This window comes from Lottia gigantea, assembly GCF_000327385.1.
Source record: "Lottia gigantea unplaced genomic scaffold LOTGIsca_6, whole genome shotgun sequence".
Taxonomy (NCBI): domain Eukaryota; kingdom Metazoa; phylum Mollusca; class Gastropoda; family Lottiidae; genus Lottia; species Lottia gigantea.
In genome coordinates, this window is record NW_008710049.1 from 3,937,663 (window position 1) to 3,957,747 (window position 20,085).

Sequence of the window (20,085 nt, forward strand, 5' to 3'; positions counted from 1 at the left end):
AATCATAGGTTAAAAAATTTAACCTGAAGTCCAGTTTCCAATCACTGATCATTATATTGATTTTATTATAATTTTAATTTTATAATTTTATTATCAATTGTCATAGAATTATAATTGGCGCTTCAAAATTTAAATCTAGGGCATTTTATAAAGTAAACATCATGCGACATTTCTATGGAGTTCAAAGACGCTGGGCAAACAGTTGTCATTCACATACTTTAGCTAAGTCACAGGTTTAAATTTTTAAAGGGCAGAATAGAAGAAAGGCCTATCAGTAGGTATTGAAGATCTTATCTTGATGTTAATCCGTAGTAAATGACCTAGAGTTGTACCCTTTTGTAAAAATAACATTGTCTGAATCTCTTCGGCCTACAGAAATACACAAAGTATCATCAAAATCAGTTGTAAATTGGAGTTCATATAGCATTTATTACCAATTTTGTCATAGCTTTGAAATGTTTAAGCCGAGGTATTTGCAACTTTTCTAACATTAATAAATGGTTTGGAAACATTCAAACTATAAATAGATCACTTACCGACCAATCAACAGTGGATCGTAATTCTCTTCGTTTATAACCATACTCAGCATGGCTAGGATGTAGATAATGTGTTGGAGTGTGAACGTAAGAATTTTTGGCTATTGCTCTCCTGAAAAATACAAGAAACAGTACATTAGTTTCATTCAAAGAACAGTTTAAAACATAATTTTGTCAGTAATAAGTGATAGGACCAATATACCAAATAAATTATGTTAGTTATGTTCATAAATTTCAATGTTGAAGTATATGTCAAGTATGGGTTGTGTTGTCCTGCATACAAATTGTTTCAGCTCGTATGGATGTTATGTTCTAGGTATAAATGTGTCAACTGTTAATGCACTATGATCAATGTGAATACTGGCATTTTGATATGTCAATTTGCATGGTTTTTCGTGTCAATGAAAAGCATTATGTAACATATTGTGGTTCCAGCATTTCATTAAAAGTGGGGCAGGTAATCCAATTGCCTTGTCCAGAAAATCTTGGGTCCTAACTAAAGCAAAAACATGCGGTTTGCATGGTACCATTTTGTTATATCACAGACATCTGATATTATTTCAGATGTAGACACAAGTAGACGCATTAAGTGTCTCTGATCCCACAAACAAGCCATAGAAAATCATGTACCTTTAAAATAGTTAGAAAACAATTTCCCTTTAATCTGCTATAGAGTATGAAATATGTTTTATTTCTATCTGACTGCTAGCCTAATTATTATCTTTCAACATATATTCTATACCAATTATTTCAAAACTTGAGATAAACTTTACAGCCATAATTTTAACACTTGTATATTTATCATTTAATAATCTGAACATATTACTTTCTCTTTTAATCTATCAAAAATTACACCTCGCTTATCTCTTAACTTTAAAGCTAATCTGAGTTTAACAAGATTTTTTTTACCCCATCCAAAGTTAAATAAGGTAACAATCTGATAAAATATATTATGGTTCTCCATCTTTCCTTGTTTTTTTCTTCTATGAGATTGTCTATATAGGGGAATACATTGACATCAAAATAAAAACAAGCAATCTTGACTATAGATGACAGAAAAACTTTAATTAAAGGAATTGTAAAGAGGGTTTCAAAGGCCTTCATAACATGATTAGAAGCCTCTGCAAGGGTGACATATCACACTTACGTTGAGTGGAATTGCAGGAAGCACAGACATCTGACTGAGAATTAGAATAGTGCAATCAATGCGATTACAATCCCTTATATATATTAAATAAAAATAATAAAGCAGAACAAGGTTATCAAGAGCTTAAAACTGCCATCTTCAGACAACTGATCTATTTCAGCCTCTGACCTTACTGGAGTGAACCCTCTCTAAAAGGCATCCTCTATAAACTGGATTCCTCTATCAACCGGTACATTTGAAAAGTCCTGGCCGAATCACTATACAATAAATAGGAAATAAACCCTGGTAAACGGGCTCCCCTCTATACCACAATCTGGCATCAAAATGAAGTCCAAAAAATTAGTCTCTCTAAACCTACAGGTAAACCAGCAACCCCTCCAAACTGGCATTTCATAGTGGACCGACGTCAATATCTTATAGCTATGCTATTCAAATTATCACTTTCCATGCCTTATTTAATATGAATAGTGTAATATAATATAAAATAAAATATTGTTTTTATGCTTAATTTTTTAAAATTAAATATCAAGGATAATCAGCTCTTTATATTGAGGTAATAAAATATAATTATAAAAAAGTGAATGCATGTTTTTTTTTTAGGTCTATGACAAGTTATACATGTTTTAAATTAGCGTAATTAAATACTTCCATAATAAACTTGCATCAAATATGTTATTTATAGCTATTTAATGTATTTGACACATGTTTTTAATATATTTTTCTACTGCCAGTGTTATAAATAACTTGCAGGTCTTTATGGTTTACAGCTGGACCTGCATATAGAGATTAGTGTATTAAATCCAGGTTATTCAACTTGAACTTGAAGTAAAATTATTGAAGAAGCTATGCAGTCTCTTTGAAAGAGATGTTGAGTTAACAGGTCAAGAAAAAGTGGCATCAGATTTTCGTGAGAGTTCTGTATGGTATATATCTACATCCACCGCAATACTTAACATATGAAACAAATTCAATTAGGGTTTTTGAATTTAATTCAAGAGGTTATAGGTTGAAGAATGACATATTTGTGTCTTTAGATTGAAATAAATTTTGGTAAAAATGCCTCATACTCCAACAAGGTGACACGTTAGTGTAAGATTAGGTTTGCTGCTGAATTCCTATTGTTCTCTATATATCACGACTATGTTCTATGTTAATATTGATTTGACCACACCAAGGTGAATTGTACTTTAATATATGTAATTAAATCTATACTTTTTTTAACCTATATATAACCAGGTTTTCTGCACTCTCTGAAAATTGAAAATGCATGATGTGATACATCTCTCAAGGCTCATGCCATTACAAATTTTATTCATGTATCTCTTGTAGCCCTGTATCTGTACCAGTATGGTTTATCTGTAAATCACTATCACTGACTAAATGTTGTACATGTACTTTAGCTTAATGATACAATATTTATTAGACTAATTACACCCTCGTTAGTGTACTATATCTTAATAAGAAACAACAACATGTACTTATTGTACTCTTAAATCATAACTAATTATATACTTCTACCTTTAACACTCAAAATATTGGCTGAAAGTGTTGTGTCACAAGGGTAAGAGTTTGTTGAGATTTTTACTTCTTACTTTTCTTCAAATGTAAAACTATGGCCAAGAAATTAATTTTCAAAAATAAGTGGAACTTTGTGGCTTATGTGCCCAGTAGAGAACCATAGGGAGAAAAGTCTGAGAAACTTGAGCATTCAAAATAAATCCGCCTTTTATTTTTTTTTTTTTTTTAAATATAAGATCTAAAAACTTCTTCGTACCTGTCATATTTAGATTGACATGTCAAAAATATGCAAAAATTGAAATTGAATAGAAAATAATTGTATATTTATATGTTTGTATATAATAATATATATATTATAACATGCCTTCAGTTAATATAGCCCAGATGCAGTGTGTTATATATTTATATCAATCTACCTTCAATTATTTTCAGGTCACATGACTGATTATTTCATTAGTGCATAAACATACCTTCACATTATTGGTTAGAGCTAACAACAGACTAATTGTGAAATGAGAATTTCGCAGATTTGTTACTTTGACACATGATTATGGACATGTTGGTACAGAGATAAATATTGTTTGGATAGTTCATGTTGATTAACATTAGCGAAAAACGCTTGTGTGTCTACAGATGAAAATACAAACAGCAAGGAAAATGAAATGAAATGAATGGAGTTTTATGTCCTACTCTTCTGCACACAAACGTCAAGAGCTGTGAAAGCAAGAATTTACAAGTGTAGTTGAATGTTAACATTTTCTAATGCAATGGAATGGAATCTTTCTAACCGCAAGAATGTTGACCTTGACATTTAAATGACCTTGAAACAGTGCCTTACCACATGTAGCCCACTTCATTTGATGTTTACCTCTAACCTAAACAGGTGTATAATTAAATATCCTAAACATGCTATGATAATCAAGAGAGGCCACACCAGTGATAACTTTTTAATAAAGGTTAAAGGAAACACCCCATGGTGCAATCTGGAATTCTTGTAGTTTAATGTAAAGTGGTTTCTCATTGACTGGTGAATATCTGCTGGAATTATTCAAGGTATGAATGAGTGAAATAAGGATGAATAAATATAGAAATAATGAATAAATATGGATAAACATTAATAAATAGAATGAACATTGGAATGATTGAATAAATGACAAAAAGAATAAATAAATCTTTAAGCGACATTGAGGTTTTTACCATGAAATAGTGTTGCATTATTTAATGAAAAAGAATGAATGAGCTAGAGAAGATACATTATTGAATTAAGCAAAAACCATAATGTTTCCTCAAGAAGGTTTAGGAGTTTTTAGCATTCATCACAAGTTATTATCAGATCTTAAATTTACGTCTTAAAACATAAATTTACTGCTTTATTGCTTAAAGATTTCATATTGAACCAAACTCTAAAGGAACTGAAACACTTGCATAGTAATCAAAAATACAGCAAGAACAGTTTTAGTGATGGTGTGGTTATATTTTATGTACAAAAACACTGTCAGTAATTCATTTCTTAACAAAATCAAAGCCATAAACATAAGAAAATAAAGGTAAAATGTGCTTTGATCTTGAGATTATTATAATTATTTATTTCTTACTTCCTTTTCTTTGAACTATTATTAGAGAAGGTTTTTTTTGACCAATTTGTGTTAGTCCTATCTATAAAGATTATCTGAAACTGTGTTTATATTTACTCTCACAAGCAACAAGATAAGATCTGGCCTCCACTCAAACCATTTTATTTCTATTCAAAAGGCCAAAGGTAAAATTGGTGGCCAAAAATACCTGAATATTGACGATGAAGGTCAAACAGATTCTTATCTTACCATATTCAAGAATGGATATTCTCAAAAACTTAACTTTTAGTGGTCCAGTCATCTGATTGGTCAAGCACTAAAACTGATTTTAAATTAAGCTTTATTAGCCAATCAAATTACTGTATTTCCTAAAATCTGAATTTTATCTAAATTAGGGTTTGTAGAATAAAACCCTGGATAGTTGGGTTTGATTACTGATTTGTAAAACCTAGAGATTTAGAACTTGTTTTCCTGACTTCCTGAACTGTGGAAATTAATAGTACCTATCTTATAAGAGTACATCTCAACTGTGTTAATTTCAACCCATGCTTCATAATGGTAACCATGGAAAAGGATTCTACTACAAAATGTCCACAAAAATAAAAATGTTAAGTCCACACTAATAGATATAGATTCCTTCAAGTATGTTTCTCTTGTTTCAGATGATAAACAATTTAAATGTTGATTAGTAAATGTCATCACTGTTTGCAGTTGGGAAAGCGGATTGAATTGTTTGCAAAGCACATATGCTTCAAGTTCAGATCCCTTAGAACAAGGTAAGTCAATATCAACATCCAATACATTCATGAGTTAGTCCAGCTCTAAACCTCTTATAATCATATAGATTGAAAAAATGGACCTTCGAGACACATGCAAACTTCTGAGGCCTGAGATCATCTGCCAATAAGGAATATGAACCGGATAAAAATTTCAATAATCCAAGGTAATATAAGTCCAATTCCATTGCTTTAAGGAGTTAGTCCAGCTCTAAACCCCTTCAAACTATATGTATTGGTCAGTGGACCAAAGAGTCAGATCCAAACTTCTACAAGCATGCTAATATATAGTAATCTGACAATGACAACACCTAAAGAATTAAAAGGAAGTTGGTATGAGATTTGATCTTCTGGTAATCTCTAACTATTTCAAATCAGGTATGGATTGATCGATTACTCTTTCTTCACGGAGTTTATATACTCATACATTATCACCCATATACAGATTAATAGTTCATAGTTAAAAGTAAATTTGTAAGGAAGGGTTTAAAATTCCTGCAGAACTATTATCTTGTACCAAGAATAAGTTCCACAAGATTCAATAAATACATTTACAGTATCACCCATCTACAGATTAATAGTTAGTACTACAGGTACTCTGAAGAGAGGCTGGGTATATACATTGCAAAAAAACAGAGCTTCACAAGATTTACAAAGTACATGTGAACATTGTTTTTTGTCTCTAAGTAAACCCTAAATCAGCTCCAAAGGTAAAAGAAAAAAGTTTTGAACGCAGCATCTGAAGATTAGTATTTACCGACAAGTTCCTGTATTATAATAAAGAATTTTTTGATTTGGTAAAATAGCCAAAGAGTACTGAATGTACTTTAAGAGTTGTTTTTATAATCAATGTCGCAATTTGTTCTACAAATAAATATCATCTATTAACAGCAGATGGTTAGTACAATTATACTTGTGATTGATGTTTGTTAGATGGGCTTTTGGATACAGATTGAATACTAAATGAATTTTCAAGCTGCTCTTAAAATTTTAGAAGTTCGGAAACACAGATTTATGTCTCTAAACCCCCAGACTGACGAACTCTAGGAATAGTTAGGCAATTTTGAGGTGCGTCTCCTCTCCAGATAACAAGATATGCTTGTAGGTGTGAATATCATTTATTTCAATGATATGAGAAATATGAGTTGAGCAATTGAAAAGATTACATGAATTGATACATAAATGTAAGATAAAGTGAAACTCATATTTCTTGGAACATAAAATATAGTTTGGGCTTAATGAGAAAATTCATTATGCCCACATATCTCTTATCCTTGTAACCCAGGAAAACCGCCTAAGGCGGACACCTGTATCCAAAGTGCGGGAACATTCTTCTATTTACATTAATAATTCCGCGCTCAAATTAAACAGCCAATCAGGGTAAGACATAAATTACATTATTTACCATAATGTGCATATTGTAGATGAACCTTAATCCATTAGATATCAGAACTGATGGTACATGGTAAATGTAACTTTATTTCTGTTTTCCGATGTTTTTTAGTTTATTTGGAAATGATGTGAGATAAAATTTTGTAACTTCAAAATAAAATCAGCTTTTTATAAGATTAAATTTTTCATGAATTTGCTCCACAAATAGAAAATGGGAATCACTGAAATTTAGGTGACTAAATTTGCAACTTGGCTTTTGGTAAAGAGGCCCTCACACCATAGTGATCACCTGGTAAGTCATCTTGGAAATAAGAATAGCATTCATAAGTTTAGATCGCAGCTCTCATGCAACTGAGTTGCATTCGGTAAACATTGACCACTTTCATTATTCGCATTCTAATGCAAGCGGTAATCACTATGGTGTGAGAGCACCTTTAGTACCGCTGTACTAATGAGTCCAATTCCACAGAAAGCTAGCGAAACCATCAGGACAATACATCAGAACACAGAATAGAAGCAATTAATCTCTAAGTTAGTTATGAATTATTTATTTGAATGTCAGCCTGGAGGAAAATTGACAGTTGCGTAGGAAATATTATTCACCTTACTGACACATCAAAACTTGTATTAGGTTTGATATCTTACGGCAATATCATTTGTCTTCCATCAAGGTCATGTGATATCGAATATTACTGCTTTCCTCGTTTCCTTTAGAAAAACTATGATACTCAGGTAAAGGTGAAGAATGTTTTTGGGGAATCAAGAAAAGTTGTTCCGCTAATACCAGATGCCTTTGCCTATTATAATTTGACAGGGACAAGGAGGTGTTTTTTTTTTTATTATTGACTAACATACTATACAATGCTCTAGTCCTGGTTGTTAAATTTAGTACAGTATTCCAGATTTTTACCAAAAGAAATCAAATGAACAAAGCAATAACGGTTTGTAAACTTGACATCATTATTAGAGTTCTATCTAATATTGTTTTCTGTTGTAATACTTATTTCAGAGGTTTAATATATTTTCAGCTTTCTGACTTATTTAATGAAGTTCTTTGATGTTCTAAAACCATGTTCATTTATAAGACAGTACTTACTGTGACTAGCATGAATGTAGATGGTACTTGTATTCAAAATACAAATAAATCTTAATTTATTTAGAGTACAAATAAATCGCCCCATCACAACCTTCTTGTACTTGAAACCATGACAATAATAATTCCTTTCTTTAACCTTCAATGTCTCTCCTCTGTTTCATCTGATGTAGTTAGAAGACATCATAGCAAGAAGACTATTGAATTAGATTTTTTAACCTTTCTGTTCTGTGACAAGGCCATCTTGAGAATGACAAATGTCTTGCTTTAAAAAAGACCAACAAAACGTGTGGTTAAATTTATTACTTTTAACGTATAATGTAACTTTGATTTAAATATTTAAGTCCAAAAATCCTTTGCCAGCTTTTCAACATAGAAAACCAGAGAAAACTTAAATGTCAAGAATTGGGCTCTATTCATAGGCATTATTGATTGTTTAGAAGGTCAATCAAATGAAATTGAGTTCATATATTTCTGCAACTGGTTAATGAAGACAGACAATGCCATGCAATCTAATGAGGAAAATTTTGCCAGGACAGCAGTTTCAAGCATACCCGCTTTCAATTTCCGACTGTCCACAGATCTCTAAAATGAACATTCTATAGGACAAGGTTGGAAGTTTAACAAAGAGTGGAATCTAAAGCAGTAAGTACATTGATCTGCTGTGAGCAAAAGCACTAGGCAACATTATTTACTTTTTGTCCTACTGACAAATCATCAGATGTGTTTCTGTATCACTGACATGAAATGTCAAACTTCAGTAAGGCTGAAAATGAAATGAAATGAATAGAGGTTTTACGTCCTACTTTTCTGCACCATGTGGGCTAATGAAGACGGGCGACGCCATGCAGGGTGCAATGAGGGAAATTTTGCCAGGGCAGCGGCATTAGCCTGCTCTTTTTCGATTTCCAACTGTCGAGGGATCTTTAACGTGCACCGCCTGTAGCACACGGGGCCTCAGTTTATTGTCCCATCTGAACGACTAGGCGCTTTTTCCATGTCAGCCCCTCGTACCTGCATCACTGACAGGGGGAAACCGGGTTGGATAATCCGAAGGTATTATCTCGACCTATGCCATGATTGAACCCTGGACCTTCAGGTTAGCGAGCAAGCGTCTAACTCACTGAGCCACCGCGGCTCCCCTTCAGTAAGGCTGAAATAGGTCACTTGTTTGAAGATCGCACAGCGTGAAACCCTGAGTAACAACATGTTTCAGGTTCTGTTTTAACATTTCAACCATATTTTTTATATTAAACCCAGCAGATGTCTAGTTTACCTTCTCTTTGTTTATAGAAATACAATATAATACTTCTCTACCATAATAATGAACAGTACTTGTGGTTTTCTGATAATTTGGATAAGACGTATCCATATCCATAATAACCTTTATGGAACATTTGGCAGAAATCTGGTTCAAGAGGATTTGGCAGAATAAAGAAAGTAGTACCTGAGAATAGTCAGGTATATAGAACAATGCTGATGTCATAACACATTAGTAGGTAGATATTCTGATATTTGCCCACATATTCATACACCTGGCTGTTTTTATTTACTCCTACGACTATTTTTTCAACAATATTGCTGTTATTATTTACTCCCACTGTATATTATTTCTAACAATATCAACGTGTAAAATTTGACTTGGTAATGTTTCTAGGACGGTAAGAAAACATTTGGTATTAACAGATGCTGGTAGCATATCATTTGAAGTAGAGAAAGTGTTTTCCAGATGTACCCAAAATCAGAAGCTTGGGAGATAAAACAAACAATATCTGAGGTCCTTTAATGAATAACGTCACCAAAGGGCCCCGACATGACTAGGACTTTGTGTCATTAAGACTTCTAAGGGCCATGACCAGAATTCCCTACTAAAAGTTCTATTATTCCATTTGTCATAAACACAATGTCCTCACTGCAAATTGGGGGGAGTGAATTCAGCAAATGTTCATGCTGTTAGGCAAATTAGGATTGCTATCCCTGATCAGTTATTGGCTAATAGATTAAAGAAACAACCGAATGAATACTTTATGTAGGCCTACTATTAACACCAATGAAGGCGTCACTTCAATATTGACGGAAAATTAATTTTGGATTTCATATTTATAGTCATAAAAGGATTGAATCTTTTTTTGGAAACATTAATTCCTCATTTGGAAAGAAAATCAGACATCATGTGGGACTGGTGGGAGAATTTGAAAGCTCTCGAAAGGCCCAGAATAGATTTTTCTTTCAAACAGTAGCTTAAAAGGTATTATTTCTATTGATGGAACCGCCCAATAATCAATTCATTTGTAATTGATATTTCAGAGCCATTTCCATTTCATAAACTCTAACTAGAAGAGTCTGCAAGTCTGTAAGTCAATATTTCTCCTCGCCAAAAGTCAATATGTACAAAGCAGCCATCTTGGAATTTGTCTGGAAAAGTGATAAAGAGTATTGACCAACTAATTGATGTTTCAGCACTTGATAAGGGAGTTACTAAATCCTTTCTATCCATTCTGTATTGTTTTTACCATTATGGTTCCATTTAACTATCTAATGAAGTACCACTTCATGATTTTATGATAATATTTAATACTTAAGTCATTAAACACTTGAGTCTCAGATTTGGCTAGACATGTTACAATGGATCGGTAAAAGTTTCCTACTGCAAAATACCATACCAACTTTCAGAAATTTCTTCCACATACAAAAATTATTGCAATCATTGATTGCATTGGTTTTTCAGTCAGTGACGCCACAAATCCAATGATAACAGAGTAGAGAGTATGGTTTCATCAGGTTAACAAAACTTTACTTGAGCAACACAACAGTCAAAAGTACCATGCAGAGTTCAATTAGGGAAAACATACTCTTTTTTTTTTCATTTCCAACCAACAAGAGATTTTTAACAAGCACATCTATATTGGGCTTCAGCTTATTGTTCAATCTGAACGTCAAGATCCTTGTTTCATGTCTGCCCCTCCAGCCTGCAGCACTTACAGAGGGAAACTGGTCTGAACTGTAAGCTAAAAGACCAATAAATTAAAACAATTTGAGGAAATGTCAATACTTTTAGTTCTATTCAACTGAAAATTGACAAGTGTAAGATTAAGTAGACTCAAGTGAAAGGAAAAGAGGTTGTGTAACTTTTAATCCTGTTAGAAACATCTTTGGAACATATGATTTCCACAGGAAGAAAAAACACCAGACAAACTCAATGAGGTGTTATTGGAATAAACTTAAAACATCACCTAATTTCCACCATTTTTCTAGACGTGAAATTTGAAGAACTTCCTGTGCCCACTGGGCATGTGACTTACTAAAAATAGAAGGGATTGTAATAATTAGGCGGAGTTTTCTGATGAAAATGTCTTCAATTTTCAAGTGTTTTCCTTCTGTCCCAAGGGAAGAACGTGAAGTAAATATGAGCTTTTAAAAATTTTTCACTGAAAGAAAATCAGTCTTTTTATTTAAATTGGCTTCTTCCTGGTTAGTAATGAATCAGGTTGTTCAATCAGCTGTTATTGTTGGTGTTTAAGGTATATACACAATATTGGGATAATTTTCAGCATTGCGATTTTGCAAAAAGTTCATGACAGTTTTCTTCTTTCTCTTAATAATATTCTCAAATTAACACCCCTTTTCTTCATATCACAAACAAGACCATAAGATCCACTATATATCTGGTTCCTATTTAAAATAAACTCAAGGGGCATCATCAAGGATTCTTAAATTAGAAAGTTCCAAATAAAAACTCACTCTTGAATTTGTCTCAATTGCTTCATTATATCTTATCCTGTGGGCTTTCTTTCTTCCTTCTTTTCATTTTCAAATACAAACTAAAGAGTATTTTTTTTTCTGGCAGTTTATGAATGATTTAGTGAGTAGCTGCTATTATAGATGCCGTTATATTTAGTTGCTGGTGGAAAGGGTCACATTCTGAAATTACTGGCCTGGGAATTTTTATAACTTTGAAAGGGATTTAAATGCATTATTGTCTGGCAATCAGAATCCAATATGCTATTGAGGTATTCTTCTGCCCCAAATCATCAATTTAACAGATCAGCATATTAATGTTCGGTCTTTAAAATTGCCAGGCTAAGCACTTTGAAATCAAACTGGCAGTTTCGGTTTAATTTTCGCTTTTGATAGTGATTCAAACAAACAGCATAAAATTGCCTGGAGGTAAAGTGAAAGCATACATAAAGGCCTTGTTTTGAAGCAAATCGTATCAACTCGCTTTGCCGGCCGATTATCAGCATATGGAACAAATCAAATCGCCTTAAATAAATAGCCATCGGCATAACTGAGTTGCATGTTTACTTGTTTACTTTCGAATAATCTCAATATACAGATTATCGAACAGTTAAATCTGCTAATGGAATCAAATTTTATTCAGATCTTTCTCCATGTTGTTAGAAAATTTCAAACGCAGGTAAAAATGATATTTTTTTCTTTATTCCTATATTCTTAAACGTTCTCAAAATGTTTTTACTTGTTGTCAATGTTGACCACCATCTTGAATCTCAAACAAAGCGTACCAAAGCACTGTGAGCCACGATTTTGTTGAATTGGATAAGTGATTTGGCAAATTGCTAAATAAACGTGTATTGTAAGCAAATTGTTGACATTTTGCCTGTATCCAACAGCGTATATTTGCCTAATAGTGAAAACCTTCACATGTACAGACATAATGCAACCATGATGAAACACCCATCTGCAGCAAGAGATGACCTCTAGCCAATTTGACACATGAGCAGCAATATTCGTTCATCTGTTATTTTAAGTACATTACACAAGCATCCATATCACTCTCTGAACAATTTCTATATACTATGAAACCAGTATCTATAGACTAACATTTCTCAATGATGTATGACATTGACACATACACAAGACAGGCCATTATTTTAAAACATAAACTTTACACATCATGTGATAATATTCCAATGATTATCAGATCAAAAATTGCTGATGTAATTATTTAAACTGTTTCAATGCAGAGGAGTTTTGTTTCTCTTCTTCAAGTCATTTTGATTCTTGCAAATCACAGTTACTATTTGCAATATTGTTTCAACAGTTCATCAACATCAGGTGATCCATATGTAATTATCTGCTGTAAAAAGTTTACTGAATCATTTACATTATTTAATTTAAAAAAATTTCTGCAGTATGCCCTGGTCGTGCTACTGAAAGATTTTATTTAAAAAAAAAAATGTTGCTGCATATCATATATGTTACCTGTCATATCTGTAGGTCTGGTGGAAAGAACAAGCCTGTTCTTCCGTAACCCACAGATTCCTGAATTTATTTCACCATCAGATCAATTAAGACATAAGAAAAAAAGTAGGATAATCAAATTATTGCAAATTAGTTTAAGATAAAAACAAGAACAAGGAAAACAGAAGATAGTGAAGTTCTGATTAATTTAAATGAACTGTGACAATTTTAGTTTTTTTAGTTTGAAGAACGCTCACCTTGACCTTCATAATACTGCTAATGACACAGTGAAAGTTGATGTTTTTCAGAAATTGTACTATATTATTGACTTGACTATATTAACATTTCGGTCTTTGCAAAAATAGAAGCTGAACATTAACAGTTAATAATATGGTCTCTCCAAACTGACAATCCCAGTTGCAGTGTGGCAAGTATTTTACTCAAGTTATATTTCATAGTTTTATTTCATAGTTGCTTGCATGCATGCATAGTAAGATTTTTCTCAATCAAATACAACTTTCATATTTTTGAGAAATAATTGTATAAACTTGGATATAATCATATCATGAACCTGTCTAGCTTTGTCATCATCACTGTGTTGATTAAGCTGGATTGAATCACTTCATGTCTACCTCATTGATTTTATCAGGTTTTGGATTTAGACTTATGAATTATCTTATTGATAGGTACATATTGGTTAAACTTTGTCATTTCTTTGAAACCTCTTTTAAGCATTTCCTATCTAGATTAAAATACATCGAGATGGCATTACGCAAACCTAAACTTGATCATTGAAAAAGCTTTGAATTCAACTGACAAGGCTTAATTACTTTAAGAGTCTTTTATAAAGAGACTCAAACCACAAACAGTCTAGATTATCAAGTAATAATATTATTAGTCTGGTACATAGACTCTAATATCCTGCCATGTGACTACATCTTCATCTATATCGGGATTTATGTTACTATTTTTGGTAAAGCTGCCATCATAGGATTTTTATCTTTTAATTAAGTGAAAGTAATTAAGGCTGATATTTGACTATTTCTAGTAAAGATTAGGAGTTTACACCCTGGTTTATCAGATATCAGTCTTAGACAGTAGTAACATGTTAATTAAATTTATTTCATCATCTTTTCAACAATACAAGATATTACCACATTATTCTTATATAAATACAATTAGCTCAACAGTGAAGTCATATTGACAGGCTTTTAATAGGTGTATATCTAAGCGATAACTGATATTTCAAGAAAATTAGAAATTAGGTATAAAGCGTGTTGATATGCTCATACGAGATGCAATAACCAGATGGTGATTTATCCATAGTTATATTGACAATTGTTTTGTTACACAACACAGATTCAATAAGCTATATTAGAACAATTGAAGGAAAGTTGGTAAACTTACAGAATGTCTTCAGATGTAAGGATGAAAGTGACACCTGACACCTGGACATTCATCATTTGTGCCAGTATGTTTTTGTTTGTTTGTGAATGAATTTGGCGACAGATTCCCATTCTTAAAAGTGTTACAAATACCTGTAAGCAAGCTTTATCAGCTGGTTTAAAAATTATAGCCCTGAAAGCTGAAACCAAAATTTGAAAATCATCACAATCATCTTTTATACTTGTTCTGTGCTAATAGACAATAACATTGAACTCCAACAATGAATTCTTTTGTCTGCACCGCTAGAAAATAACATTAAACTCTTTCGTCTGCACTGATAGACAGTAGCATGGAACTCTTCAATTGTAAAAAGTACATAAGACACTCTAAAAAAACACAAAACCTATCAAGCATTGACATCAGAAGACTAAAATAACTCAACAAATTATATGTAGTGCTTAAATCCTTAGGCATTTCATTAACCTAATTGTTAAATCTATATATAGTAACAAGGAATTTACGCCACGATCAATATTTTAATTAATCATAATCCAAGCTAGATTAATAATTTCCATTGAAGTGACTAAATATAGTAATAATAATCTATTTTAGATGAAAATAGTAACTATGTCTTTACAATATCAGATGTTAAAATCTTGTTACTATTTCTGAAAATGTGCACAATAGTTCAGTACTATACAAACAGGATTGGCCATGGTCTTGAAAAATCCATATTGGCCATATTTAAAGGGACAGATGCACCATTCTTTTTGACCAATCATACTTTATTCCCAGAAACATGAATTTTCTAGCTAAGCCAATCAGTAATAGTGTTTACAGCTCACCATCGAAATTTGAAACTTCAAATCCATGTGTGTCCAGAATTATCTGCATTTGAATGTTAAAATGACATATATAGAAATAGTGAGTTTAATTCCTGGTTTGAGATATTTTTGAAGGAATTATTCCATTTTTGTACATTTTTAGTACTTCTGAAAACTATTTACATATTTTCAAGACTCAAATAAATCCCCTAATTATCCAGATATGTTTTCATTCAGTGAATTTATAAGAGAAACCCAAAAAGAATCCAGGATAACTATGCCAATTAGTAAAGATATAGTAAGCCTGTTCTATTTTTGTTAAATTTCATGATGATTTCTTTCTGGATCTACTGAACAACTTGCCAGTGATGTTGGAGATACTAAGTTGGAGATACGAAGATGGAAAAACCCTACAGTCATTTGAAAGAGAAGAAAAAGGTCAAATACCACTGCCTCATTACACACTGCAAAAGAGCTGCAGGAAAATAGGCCTGCACTTAAAATTTGTTTTTATTCCCTTATAACAGAGAGGTTTCTTCACAGTGTGGCATTAGCCTTTAAAGTACACTTGATGTTTTATTATTATCAAAGAAATTTCCTTTATGACACACAAATGAAATGAATGGATTTTTACGTCCTAGTTTTCTGCACCTAGGCTAATAAAGACAAGCAACGTCATGCAGTGTTCAATGAGAGCAATTTTGCCAGGGCAGAAGCATTAGTCTACTCTTTTTTTTTCGAATTTCCAACTTTTGAGGGATCTTTGTTTATGGCATACAACATGGCATTTTGTGCTTCATCAGAAAAGCGCAGAAAAGCTATTTTATATTGTCCATTTAATGTACCAATACCATCCATTTCCTTCATTGCACACTGAATATTGTTTCTTCAATAACTAAAAAGGTGCAGGAACCTGTAACTCTAGTTTCAGTACCTGTCTCAATCTGTGTAGTAATAATGCTCTATGACTGTAGAATTATACAATCTGTATTAATAAGCTGAGAGACATGCTTTACCACATCATGATATACCACAATAAAGTCATTAAGTTCATCGACTTTGGTTTACTTTTGATATTATATTTTATGGTATGAGGAAACCAAAAGCTTGAGAAACAGAAACTATACAGGAATCATTCATGTATCTCATATAAAATGAAATAGACTTTAAATACATATTTTTTGCACTCTATTGACCTTAAGATGGACAATGCCATGCAGTGTGCGAAATCTTTTCAGAAGAAATCTAAGTGTTCATGATATTGGAATTTTATTTGAATTCTTAACCTCTTTAAACTCCTAGAAAATATATCCAACTAATCTTGCAATAACAATTCCTACATCATGAATTTTGAATAGTTTCTTTGATGGACTTGACAATAAAAACAAAAACATTACAGCTCTATCACTTATTACCAGTCCCAATACTGACATAAACTTGAAACAATAATTGAATACCATTGAATTCCACATGAAAACTATCCCACTATTACAATAACAATAATATTATTCAAAGAGAACAACATATTTATCTACGTCTTTGAAATTGTCATTGGAAAAACATAATATTTTGATTAAAAAAAAATAGGAAAATATCACAGAATCATGTAAATAAAAGATAGCTATGAAATTCAATCGTGACCTCAAACAAAATGAAATCTACAAGTGATAATGAAAATAATGTCATTGACCACTTAACAGGACTTCAATACTAGAGAGCTATAAATGGAAAGAGCAAGCTGGGATATCATTGTGTGAAATCCATGTTAATCTGTTTGTTTACGTTTAAATTTAGATAAAAAAAAAAAAGAACATGGCGATTTAATACTAGATTTTCATCCGAGGTTAGTAGGGTAGGCTGATACAGGATAAAACAAAATTTCTGTTTCCATTCCTGACTCTGAAAACAACACCAAGGAGCTGAAATAATTTGCCAAGCAGGACTATGATAGGAGGTGAACTGTAAAGAAATCATAAAATTGACATCTTCACTTTGTTCTTATTCATTGAATATTTCAAGAGCAAGACAATTGAACAACGCCTAGAAAATTCAGATATGCTGAATGTATCTGGTAATTTGTGAAAAAAATTCATCATTCGCTACTACTATGCACTGTTTTTTTTTTAATTTTTCTTCCTGTTTTTCTTCTTCTACAGAGGCTAACCCTGAATATTGGAAATTATTTTTAAAGATAGCTTGCCAGGCAAGGTAATATACGCCCACTGATAGCTTTGTTTGTTAACCAAAATAGTTTCTCAGGAAAATAATGACATCTATTGTAAATTGTGATTATGAACAAAAAAATTGTGACTCGTAGAGTCTTGTCAAGAATTGTGCCTCCTAGAGTGTTTACGCGCTAAAAATTGAACGCGTTTTCAAGAACAAGGGCAATAATTCATACTACATATTTTTCGATTTCCCTGATTTTTCTATAGGGTTTATCCTTGGGTGAATACAAACACTCATACCCAGTTTCGTCAAAATCTGTCAAGAATTGTGCCTTCTAGAGTGTTTACGAGCTAAAAATTGAATGGTTTGCAAGAACAAGGGCAATAATTCATACTAAATATTTTTGGATTTCGCTGATTTTCAATAGGGTTTATCCTTGGGTGATTACAAACACTCATACAAGGTTTCGTTAAAATCCATCAAGAATTGTGCCCTGAAGAGTGATTACGAGTTAAAAATTGAACGTGTTTTCAAGAACAAGGGCAATAATTCATACTAAATATTTTTTGATTTCGCTGATTTTCAATAGGGTCTATCCTTGGGTGATAACGAACACTCATACCAAGTTTCGTCAAAATCTGTCAAGAATTGTGCCTTCTAGAGTGTTTACGAGCTAAAAATTGAACGCGTTTGCAAGAAGTTTACGAGCTAAAAATTAACAAGGGCAATAATTCATGCTAAATATTTTTCGATTTGCTGATTTTCAATAGGGTTTATCCTTGGGTGATTACAAACACTCATACGAAGTTTCGTTAAAATCCTTCAAGAATTATGCCTTCTAGAGTGTTTACGAGCTAAAAATTGAACGCGCTTTCAAGAACAAGGGCAATAATTCATACTTAATATTTTTCGATTTCGCTGATTTTCAATAGGGTTTATCCTTGGGTGATTACGAACACTCATAACAAGTTCCGTTAAAATCCTTCAAGAATTGTGCCTTCTAGAGTGTTTACAAGCTAAAAATTGAACACGTTTTCAATGACAAGGGCAATAATTCATACTAAATATTTTTTGATTTCGCTGATTTTCAATAGGGTTTAACGCGTTTGCAAGAACAAGGGCAATAATTCATACTTAATATTTTTCAATTTCGCTGATTTTCAATAGGGTCTATCCTTGGGTGATAACGAACACTCATACCAAGTTTCGTCAAAATCTGTCATGAATAGTGCCTTCTAGAGTGTTTACGAGCTAAAAATTGAACGCGTTTGCAAGAACAAGGGCAATAATTCATACTAAATATTTTTGGATTTCGCTGATTTTAAATAGGGTTTATCCTTGGATGATTACGAACACTCATACCAAGTTTCGTTAAAATCCTTCAAGAATTATGCCTTCTAGAGTGTTTACGAGCTAAACATTGAACGCGTTTTCAAGAACAAGGGCAATAATTCATACTAAATATTTTTGGATTTCGCTGATTTTCAATAGGGTCTATCCTTGGGTGATAACGAACACTCATACCAAGTTTCGTCAAAATCTGTCAAGAATTGTGCCTTCTAGAGTGTTTACGAGCTAAAAATTGAACGCGTTTGCAAGAAGTTTACGAGCTAAAAATTAACAAGGGCAATAATTCATGCTAAATATTTTTCGATTTCGCTGATTTTCAATAGGGTTTATCCTTGGGCGATTGCGAACACACATACTAAGTTTCGTTAAAATCCATCAAGAATTGTGCCCTGTAGAGTGTTTACGAGCAATTATGGACGGACCAACGGACATGGGTGACGACAATATACGCCCCCCATTTCATGTGGGCTTATAAAAATGATGAATGAACTCTTCTGAAGCTGAAAAGGCCTTTCAAGTTTAAATCTTAGATATTGACCAACTGGCGGCATGGAAATCAGTAAGTTATATTGATTTTTGATTGGATGTTATTAGGTCAATTAAGGTCATGAAAAGAAAACGGTAGGACAATGGGTCAATATCTTGTCTTTATGGATTCTAAGTTAACGATTATTATTTTACTTGAAGAGATAACTGGTAATCATATTAGTTTTATTATAGTTCATTATATCTTGTACTATTTCTACTTACTGTTATAATTCTGATATAATATCATAATTCAGTGGACTATGTCATTGAGTTGACATTAGGGAAAAGCAGACAATCACCTATATATGTACCAGTCATTGTCCTCAGTAGCAAATAAAAATTTGTCATGTCTAGTTAAATTCACTTTATACTTGAAATGTCATCCAACGGTTAAGCACGAACAAAATATGTAAAATAACTTCAAATTTGTCACGATTATTTCTATACTCGAACAATTAAAAAAGAACGTTGACTAAGTGTCTATAATTCATGTTCACTCTTTAAGAACACATTTATACCTCTGAGCGTTCAGATTGAAGGTTCTTACAGCTACTAGCTATGAATGCTTAGAGATTATTTTCATAGTTCAA

General features: G+C 32.4%; 1 protein-coding gene across 1 annotated transcript; it reads right to left on the minus strand.

The window, feature by feature from the left end:
* Positions 1–243: 243 nt before the first annotated feature.
* On the minus strand, positions 244–1,152 carry LOTGIDRAFT_154779 (hypothetical protein; the record flags this gene model as incomplete). Its single annotated transcript, XM_009063978.1, has 3 exons — positions 244–369; positions 537–648; positions 1,064–1,152. The coding sequence occupies 3 exons, from the start codon at positions 1,150–1,152 to the stop codon at positions 244–246; spliced, it is 327 nt and encodes a 108-aa protein (XP_009062226.1).
* Positions 1,153–20,085: the final 18,933 nt, after the last annotated feature.